The sequence below is a fragment of the Columba livia genome, chromosome 3 (assembly GCF_036013475.1).
Source record: "Columba livia isolate bColLiv1 breed racing homer chromosome 3, bColLiv1.pat.W.v2, whole genome shotgun sequence".
NCBI lineage: Eukaryota > Metazoa > Chordata > Aves > Columbiformes > Columbidae > Columba > Columba livia.
This window is the reverse complement of record NC_088604.1, coordinates 60862299-60873048: the sequence shown is the minus strand read 5'-3', so window position 1 is coordinate 60873048 and position 10750 is coordinate 60862299. Positions and strand designations below refer to the sequence as shown.

General features: G+C 47.8%; 1 protein-coding gene across 1 annotated transcript; it reads right to left on the bottom strand.

The window, feature by feature from the left end:
- Positions 1-4506: 4506 nt before the first annotated feature.
- On the bottom strand, positions 4507-9571 carry SLC35D3 (solute carrier family 35 member D3). The gene is made up of 2 exons (XM_065057121.1): positions 9029-9571; positions 4507-7882 (listed from the first exon to the last, which is right to left on the bottom strand). The coding sequence occupies exons 1-2, from the start codon at positions 9462-9464 to the stop codon at positions 7053-7055; spliced, it is 1266 nt and encodes a 421-aa protein (XP_064913193.1). The 5' UTR covers positions 9465-9571; the 3' UTR covers positions 4507-7052.
- Between the last annotated feature and the right edge of the window lie 1179 nt (positions 9572-10750).

Sequence of the window (10750 nt, the reverse complement as noted above, 5' to 3'; positions counted from 1 at the left end):
AGTTCACCCATTTACATGTCAGCATGTCGGATCTGCACAATGCACCAAGAGGAGACCCACCAAGAAATAATCTCCAGTTTCAACCCATGCTTTAAATGCAGGGATGCAGTGAAGCCTCCATGGCTCTGAAAGTCTTACTCACTGTGCTTGTTCATGATGAGAACAAATCAGTATAAATCAGTAATGAAGCTCAATCACAGAACAGCGTGTCCTTGTCTTTGTCCAGGAGAGTGGGATCTGATGCTTTTTGTCTGCTGACTGCTGCTTTGATTTCCCTGAATAGGACTCACAGGGTGCATGTCAGGTCCAGGACCACATTGTGTCATACCTGGCCAGCCAGGACAGGCAGAGGTGAAGTTTGCAGAAAGGGAATAAAAAAAGAGTGGTGCCAAATCAACACCAAACCTCAGTCAAGACCCAAATGTCCAAGTTTTGAGGAAAGGCACTGAAGTAGATAAAGCTGGGGAAAGTCTAAAGCTTGGATATAAATAACCCATAGTCCTTCTGCAAAATCTTCTGTCAAAAAGCCTGTTCCAGCTGTCATTTTCATCTTAAAGGAAAACATCTTAAAGGAAAATGCGATAAACCAGAGGCAACAAATTTCTTGTGATAAATACACATGAAACCAAGACTGCTCTTTGGTAGCTAGCTATCACTTAGTATCTCTCCTGAAGTGTAGCACTGAATACTTGGAGTAGCTGATTCTATAAAAGATCTTTATGAGTGTACCAGTATACTTAATCACTGTTAAGTAGATGCTCCAAATTGGAAAAAAACCCCAAAACTGTGCTGGTTGTGTTGGGTGACAGAGCTGGATAAAAGCATGATTAGCCTTGGTTTGATCGAACCACTGCAACATTCACATGGTTCGGGAGAGTCCAGTAGCCAGAAGGCACTGCAGAATACAACCAGATATTACAGACCATTCTGCTGATGCCCAACTGTTATTAATATAATAATAATAATAATAATAATAATAATAATAATAATAATAATAATAATAATAATAATAATAATAATAATAATAATAACAACAACAACAACAACAACACACATCCCCACACAAAAACAAAAATAAAAACAACTCAGTTGAGCGACTTTGAAAGTCCAATCCTGTCTTGGGCCTTGAAATGTGTTGCTGGCTTGGAAGTGACGATTCTTTGGAGAAGAGCTCTTCACAAAGACCTGCACCTCAGGTTTCCTAAATAAAGCAATTTCTTCCATGATGCCAGGCAAATGCATCCCAGTCTCTTTTGGTTTAGAAAACTTCGTAAATCCCAGGGCCAAAAATGTGTGACTGTGCCCTGCCAGTTTTGGTGTGTTGTGTGTGCATCAGTCTTCTGATGTTAAATGAATATTCAGACCCAGGGGCCTATCAGCCACTATGTTTGAGGAAATGCAATCTTTTTCCTGTAGAAGTGTGATAAGGACATATTTAGCTCCTTTTTGTATGTTTGTGGTAATGTGTGTTGTTGGATCTTTTCTGTGCCACTAAATGTTCACTCACCAAGATGCTGCATTGACAGAGGAACCTCTCTCCCCTTCAGAGCCCGGGTTGACTAGTCGTGTGATAATGAGAAGGAAAAAACCATATTTTATGTTTTAACCAAGCGTACATGATTTGGAATTGAACAGACCGTAGTAACAGATTTGCAGAGATACTCTGAAGATCAAAAATTCACTTAAGCCAATTCAAGATGCAAGGAGTTAATGGTGATATACACAGCACCCTGTAGCCATTTTTATTTATTGATGATACTCAATATTTACAGCAGCTGGTAAACCTGACTGGCTTACTATCATGACCAGTTTCAGTTTATTATTCTCTCTCATTTGACCCGCTCCAGTGTCAGGTAAGAATCGGTCTATGACCTTAGGAGTTATCACTCTTTTTCAGATAAATCCTGAATTGTGTTAAAGAATTGTTGAAATGTCTTGTTTTGTCAGGAACAAAATCAATAGCACCTAATAAAAAATAAATGGTGTAATTTAGAGAACAAAACTGGCATTGTTTTTATTTGATAAAGGACAAACTTATCAATAAAATTAACATGCCCAGAGCAGAATTCCTTACATCTGTCCAGTAAGAAAAGAAATCACAGGGCCACAAAGAGCAGATCCACCCATCTTCCCCCCACCAGGTCATTTGTTCTGCCCTCTCCTTCATGTGTGTCACTCTTCCAGGGCCCCAAATTCAAGTGCATTCACTGCAGATTCCCTGCACTGTTTAGCCCTGTGTTTCTGATGCTGTCACTGCTTCTTTCCCTGTAAGAACAGTGACAAACTAAAATTTGGTGGAGGGTCTGGCTTCCATCTCCTCAGGGATGTAGGTATAGGAGAGGGATATGAACTGAAATATTTTGTTCTTCCGCAAACTCTCACATTTTCTCCATCTGTCCTGATCTGTAACTGTCATATTTTCCCCATCCATCCAATCCCAATGGCATGTACCTCTTCAAGCAGAGTTTTCATGCTCTCTGCCTGGGTGTTCAGCTCTTATACAGTCTCTCTCCTATTCAAATACAATACTCAGCGTTAAAGTGTGACTGGCTTTCCTAGTCTCCACGTATAATAAAAACGAGCCTGGCTCAACAGCGATAATGATAGCAACTCCTTTTCAGGTTTATGGCTTTATTAATAAAAATTCTCTTACTGCGAAGAAATCTCCTTCTGGTTTTACAGGTATAACAAATATCCAGACCAGAGTGCATGAGCAGGAGATTTCGGCACTGGCTGCCTGGCAGCATGAGGGCTCTCACTCCTGCGTCCGTGCTGCGCACAGCCCAGCTCTGCAGGATGCTGGTACCCAGCCCTGGCCCAGCTCCACAAGGAGCTGGTACGCAGCCACAGCTGAGCTATGTAGGGAGCTGGGAAGCAGGGAGCTGGTGCCGAAACATGCACAAAGGTAGCAAGAAGCAATCTGGACATACAAGATCCTGCTGGTCCACCCCCTCCTAGAAAAAAGAAAAATTATAACAATAAGGCAGAAGCCTCTATGGCAAGTCCTCTGCCATTGGCAGACGTTTTCAGGCTGAACACAGGAAACGAGATCTGGGATATACAGCAGGAATAAGGGAAGAGAAAGGAGGGCATGTGCACGCTCATCAGTTCCCGACAGGCACGAGGTTGAAGTGAAAAGCTTCCTGCTGACCTCCAACAAGCTACTGAAGCATGAATATAACAGCTAATAGAGAGGCAGAGTTGATTGCCTGCTCTGCCCTTAAAGGCTTCATGTTAAAAAGTAAAAAACCAAACAAACAACAAAACACAGAAGAAACCTCAAAGCAGTATGTCAAATTACACACGACACAGACAGAGTGGGCAAGAAGACAGGAATCCGTGGTGTTAGACCCTAACCACGACAAGCAGCAAAATATTCAGCTGTTAATTTAGAGCCTGGAGCTGAAGAGCTTGCACCTTTCTGCCTACTGAAGCGTTTGCCTGCAGCAAACAGACATAATCGAATTACAGGAGGCTGTTAAGCACTGGCAATAAACTATCCCTGGACATACACAGGGCTGTGGAGTGTTGCTCAATAAACTGTAAAATTTCTCTCACTCTCACCTGTTCTTTTTTGCAGGTTGCTGTTCATTTTCCTTCTGGAAGCGATGGTAAATGCAGGATCAGTTTGACAGTGATATATGCACATTTTTGACTTATCTTTAGAAATTTTAACTGCCCCTGCCTCCAAATAACCTGACCTCTCTTAAATTTCTTTGAGAAAACAATATACTATAGAAAAGACAGCCAGTCTGGCTTTCATTTTCCTGTTGCAGGTGTATTTGTGTGCGTGCGTGTGAATGTGTATGTGTATACAGTAGTGCTAGAGCAGGTGTTACTCGATGATGTGTTGACACTAAAATTGATGCTTATTCTCAAAGCAGTCATTGTGCATCAGGTTCATTCATTATCCTGGAACAAGTACAGTTTCTTTTTGTAAACGGTCCTTCAGGCACGTTTGTGTGGAGCTCTAAGATGAATTCTGCAATAATCACCAGCCCGTGTCTGGCACAGCCCCGATTCAGCCACAGGCACACTACATACCTTTTATCCAAGGCACACAGGTAAAAATTAATGCTTAAGTCAACTCCTAGGGTTGCCATGTGAAATAGCTGGTAATACAAACACTTAACATTGTAAAATAAAATCAAAATTAAGTCCTTTAATAATGCAATGATTTTATAATATAACTATTAATAACAAGCATAATCTTATTTTTATTTATTCTAAAGTTACAGCAGTTATACTAGTGATAGTATATCGCCTTAAATATGTAACCGAAGAAATCACTGCTAAGAACCACAGAAACTTCAGACCATACAGAGGACTCAGCCACTTCAGATTCCTGTGTTCCTTTTGTCTGCCCTCAGTGCCTCTGTCCACGATAGTATTTATAGTGTGCGGTCACATGTTGAGGAAACTTGGATGGTAAAAAGGCACAAGAATAACTACAAATGAACGAAAAATGAGCACCCCGGAGTGGCAACAATAAGAAAACCAGAAGGCTTTTGGAAAGCAGTGCATTTTATTCCCACATCTCATTCTGCAGTCTTCCGCTGATGTTATAAAAATACCTCAGCACGAGGCAGTATTTTTATTTTATTGTGTGACAGTCTCTGTTACTGAAAAAGTGGTTTGCATTTGCCAATTCCCATTTTAGTTCAGGGAATTTACAGGTATAAACAGAATACAATATAATCACATTTCAACTATACATGCAAACGTACAACAGTCAAAACTCTTCAAATTTCTGCAAGTTTCTATTAATACTTCAACAACAGTAAGCAGCAAAACACTGAACTCTCCCAGGGAAAAGTCCTGCAACAGGATTGCAGGGGAGAGCTTCCTAAAGCAGGTGCCAAACATGGAGCGTGCACTACGGGATCTAAGGCTCACATCCAGGTGGTAGAAAGATCCACATTTCTTGTGGACAGAAAACACTGAGCACAGTGAGGACAGATCAGAAGTGTGGGCTTCTCTTCAGCCATCCGTACGATTACAATACAGTTCAATATCATAATGAGTTCAGTAATACAGCAATTGTAAGTCATAGGCACAAACTTCTTCACTCTGGGATGCACTTGAAAAATTAATAAAACCCCTATTATATTAGCCTATAAACAATAAATAGTGTTTTTACTGAAAAATATACCATATGGAGCCTGAAGAGAAAGTAAACATAATTTGGCATACAGACAGTATCTCTCGACTCTTAAACACAAGCTATACATAAGGTGTGATGTACAGGTCTCCATGCCCAATCTCTCAGCTCACCAGTTACAGGCTTTTAGCCTGAATGTCTTTATGGTCATCTCTTTCAAAATTCGTGGGCGATGCCAGGTCACCCAACCTCTGCACTCACTCGAAAGCCACACTGTTGCACCCCATGTTTCTGCCTGCATTTATCGACAAGAATCTAAAGCTCCCCCAGAGATCAGTTTTGCAAATATTCCCTGCTGGGTAAATGGCTCATTTTGAATTTCAGCGCTGAACACGCTGTGAGGCTTAATGCTGCCTGCTTGGCTGGAGAAGGCATTGGGCTAGGCACTGCTTAATCAGGGCTGTGGGAATAAACGATTTTCAGTTCAGTGGCTTAATAAATAATAACAACAACAATAACAATAATAGCTACAACAAACTTGGTTCATTTTTTCAGGAGATAATAACAACTTGTTTCAGCCTGTGGTGAAGATGGACAGAAGGACAGGGCACCCTTTTGGGATGAAGAAGACTCAGAGTCAAATCTCCTCTCTGCTTGGTTCTGAGCAAAGGTTCCACCCAAGGACTCTGCCTCCCAAAAGGGTAACCCCAGTCTGAGAAACACTCAAATGCTTATTTCCCTAGTGCATGTGGTACAAAATACTGGCACGTTGAGCAGAGGCCCTGCCAGAGCACACCACAGCTCCTGCCCACCCGCCTGCACTTTCTTCCACTGGACACCACAGCACAGGGACAGTGCAGGCTGATACACACAAAGCCACATCCCAACATGCAGTCAGGATACAGCAAAACTGTCCTGCAAAAGCAATTCTGGGAACCCCAGCAGAGGTGGTGCCCCCAGTACTCCTATCAGCCTGTACTTCTGAGAGAGGAAGATGGAGAGGACACCGAAGTTCCAGGCCAGGTTCTGATTCACCCGAGTTTAGGGTACAAGGAGGGGATAGCACAAGGCACACTGCACTGTCTCCCTATTTTTTTTATAGCCCTCCAGATCAAATTGATATATCAACATCTCCAATTAATTTTATTTGGGTCAAAATAATATTTCCAATATTACATGTAGTTAAAGGTCATAAAAGAACACCCTTCCTTTGCTGACCACAGCTTCTCAAAAGTTCAGATCAGGTTCTGCTCTGATGCACACCACCTCAAGACAAAAATGTTTCTATTGAAGACACAAACCACTCAATGTAAACCAGGTCCAAGGCCAAGCCTGGCAACAGAATCAGGGAGAGTTTCAATTCTTTAGTTAAGAGGGTGATTTTACACCAATATAATTGAAGTGGCACAACCTCTAGCTCTGTTGCAATTGCATTGACACAGAGGAGCACACAAAAGTACAGTTAATAGGAGCTTATATATTGCAGAAATGTATTTATATTGAGTACTTATAATTGGATGGATACAGATACGGAAGCACACTGACAGAGCCTCCGAACGGTCTTAAAATCACAAGGCTCCAGATGCAAGCTAAGCTACAGTCCACTGCTGTGTCATTGGCACTGCTGACTAACTTAATGGTACTGGTGTTCCCCATGGCCCAGGCTGCTGGGCAAGCGCCCCGTCACTTGCCGTTACCCAGCTCTCTCTATATCCACAGCAGAGGACTCAGCATCTCTACCTGTGGCGCGTCTAAGCTGATGTACTGAAAGCAGCTGAGAGCAAGCCCAAAGCATGAGTGAACTCTGACTTTCTGCTTTTTGACAATGAGGTAAAGTTATCCTACATGATTTGGATTTGTCGGCATTGACGTGGAAATGTATGCTCTGCCCTTCCCCCTGTACAGAGAACCAGGTGTCTGTCCTCAAGTAACAGGTTTTCAAACCTGCTTTTTAAGGGTTTGGTACCTCTTCATTTTCTATCAAATAATCCTTCTTTATATAATTAGCACCCCTCACCAACCTCCATACTCCAAGATAGGCATCCTTCAGTGAGCTCCTGTTCACTTCTTGTGTGCTGGTGCCTTTTCCACGGGTCGCTGATCCCTCGGCAGGTTTCTCAGTGCCGTCCTTCTCTTCCTCTCTGCTCCGGCTGTCCTCCATGGTTGATCCTTCCACTGCTGCTTCCTCAGCTCCTTTCTCATGGGAAACTGTCTCCATTGAAAACAGTGCTTGGTCCCCAGCCTGCCTCTTCCCCTCCTCTTCTCTAGTGTCTTTCTCCAGGTCCTCATAATTGCTTTGCTGTCTCGTCTCAATGTACTTGGCCACGCAGTAAATGATAGACCCCAACGTGTTGACCACAACACCGGCTATAAATAACTTTGTGGGCTCCACATCATTGAATGCCACCATGCCCACTGTGATGGTTGCTATGCTCTTCACCACCCCTACGAAGCTGGTGGTCACAGCTGAGTTAATATAAGTGCAGTGAAGGGTGGTAAAGTTCATGGCACAGCTAATCAGGACACACGCGATAAAGATGCATACCATGGCAGGGTCCTTCCAGCCCGGGAATGACCAGACATTGATGGAATCCATGCTGGCAAAGGAGCAGATGATGAGAAAAGGGGTGGCTGAAACAGCGATGGCGTACTGAGCTGTCAGGGGTCCGTATTCACTATCTATACTGGTCTTCTGTATGAGCACCAGGTAGGCAGCGTGTATCAGCACAGCCAGCACACCTGTCACATAGCCCATAGCATCCCCAGTCAGGTCACCAGCTCCTGTCAGAAAGTCACAGAAAGAAACAAGCATGGTTTTTGCACATGAGGCAGAAAGAGAGCAGTGTTTTGGGCTAGGGGGATATATAAGAAATAGGCACCAGTGGCCCTTCCATAACTCCTAAGATGTGTCATGTTTTTCCCAAGGCTAGATAAACTTAACCTCCCAACAGTTTATATTTTTTTGGTGCATGTGCACTGCAAACCTAATGAACATCACCCACCCTCACCCTGAATCCTGCAGCCAAAATCAGACTGCATTCTCCCTTTTGTGAAGACACTATGGGAGATTTGCAGGTGGAATCGCATATACACACAGCAATGCTGGGCATCCTCTTGCCAGTGTGTGCACAGATCAGCTCTGGCTGGTCAGACTGCCTGCCCTCCAGCTCCCTGGCCCTCCTTCTGCCTTCCTGCTCACCCCAGCAAGGCCAAGCTGTGTGGGGCTCTCACAGTGTGCCCCCAGTCAGGCTTCTTTGCAGATTAAGCTACTTGTCATGTGTGTGTGCTCTGTTCCTTGGGGCAGCCCCTAACCCAAGAGTGTTGCCAGGCCACGCAGAGCCAGCTTTGCCTCCCACCTCACCCACACATCAGCTGGAAATCAACACAAGGCGGGCCCCTGGTCCCACAAGGTTGCAACTGACCACAAGGGTTGCACCTACTCCTGTAAGACTACACTTAAGCCCACAGCGCTGCAGTTGCCCCCAGAAGATTACAGCTGCCTCTGTAAGGTTGCACCCACCCCCTGTAAGACCATATCTCCCTCTATAGGGTTGCACCTTCACTAACAGGGTTGCAGTAAGGTTGCACCTACTCCCATAGTTTTACACCGAACCCCCAAAGGGCTGCACGGACCCCCAAAAGGATGCACCTATCTCCGTAAGATTGCACTGAGCCCTGTAAGATTGTTTCTGTCACAGCGCAAGGTTGCACCTGTCCCCGTAAGGCTGCGTCTACCACAGTGGGGTAGACGCTGCACCCCCGGGGTTGCACGCCCCCCATATCGTCGCAACTCCGTCCCGTCCCGAAGCGCAGCCAGCGCGGCAGCGGCTGCTGGTGCCGAGGCGGCTCCGCCGTCGGGGGGCCCCGCAGCCGCCCGCCCCGTCCCGCCGCGTCCCGTCCCGCCGGCGCGGTGGCTTTCGCACTCACCGGCCAGCGCCGCGCCGCAGGTGGTGATGAGGACGGCGACAAGGACGCCGGGCGAGGGCATGCCGTCGCGGAGCACCAGGGCGCCGGTGAGGAGGGTGACGAGGGGCAAGCAGCGCTTGAAGACGACGTACATGGGGAGGCTGAGGCCGCGCAGCGACCAGAGGGTGAGGGTGGACTGCAGCGTGGCCAGGGCGGCCACGGCGGCGAAGGGGCGCGCCAGGCGGAGCCCGAAGGGCGGCAGCGCTGCCAACCCCCGCCGCCGCAGCGCCTCCAGCCCCAGCGCCGCGGCCGCGCTGCTCAGGCACTGCAGTAGTGTCAGGAAGGCGAAGTGGTAGCGGGCCAGCAGGAACTTCAGGAGGATGTTCAGCGAGCCCGAGCATAGCCCGTGTGCCACCGCCACCGCGACGCCCCGCGCCCGGCCCCGCCACCGGCCCATCCTCCCAGCGCACGGCCCCGCCGCCGGGGCCCGCGGCACTGCCGCCCGCCCGGCCACCCGCCGCGGCGGCGGCGGGGGGAGACGAGGACGGGCGGAGGCAGGGGGCGGGCGGAGGGAGGACGCGCTCCCAGCAGGGCGGCCGCTGTCCCCAACGTGTTCCCCCCGCGCCGCCCCCGACGTGTCCCCCCTCCTCCCCGCACCCCCGCCTCTCCTGTCCCCTCCCCGCCGCCGCCGCCCCCGGTGTGTTCCCCCGCCATCTCTAGTGTGTCTCCGCAGCCGCCTTCGGTGTCCCCCGGGGCACGCCCTGGCTCAGCGGGGGTGGGAAAGCCCCCCCCCCGCCGGCCGCAAGCCCTCCCAAGCCCGTCCGGGAGCAGGAGGGGCGGGTGGTGGCAGCGCGCACGGCTGCGCTCTCAGCCACGGATATGAGCGCGGGGCGCCCGCAACATCGCGGCGGAGCGCGACCGACCCGAAAATAGCGTGGGAGACCGGCAGGAGACCCCACGTTTGCCAGAACTGGGAGGTCAGTGCGAGCCGCGCCCCCACGCGTGCTTGAGCAGGGCAGCGCCGCTTTTCTCTCCCCAAAAGCGCACGTCCCCCCGGAAAGAGCACCCAATCGAGCCTACCGGCACATCCCGCCTGCAGCCCCCCGCTGCAGCTTCCTCGCTTTGGGGTCCCGGCCCTCCGGCTGGCCAAAGGGAGCCGCTTCTCGGGCGGTGAACGGCAAAGAGACGTGAGCCGCTGCTAAGGAAGCAGGGAGAAACTGTTTCTGTCAGGGAGACTTTTCCTTGAAAAGTCACTAACTAACCACACAGAGCCTTCGAAAGTGATGTTTTAAAGCCTGGTAAAGTTTAAATAAACTAATCCCTTGTCTTGATTTGCCAGATTAAGGTTTTAACAGGAGACTGCAATAGATCACCTCGACTCTACAGAAAAGCAAAAGCAGTTTTCTCGGACATCCAGTCCTCTACCAGTCACCTGCAGTGACAGGCAACATCAGGGAATTCAAACTATACTTGTTTTACAAACTGCCTTATAATCTTGAGCCTTCTTTTAACATCATATGCGTCAGGTCTCTGTCATTAGCAGTAAGACTGCCTTTCACCCATCAATATGAGATTAGCAAAGTCAGTCTTTATTTTAAAGCCTTCCCCTCCACAAGAATGGTATTAGAAAGAACCAGCCTGGGGGAAGATGGCACACTTGACACCCAAAGCGTGTTTTTAAAAGACTTACCATATTAATAAAAAGAGTGGACCACATCCTGACCAGGTTTGCCAGTTCTGTTG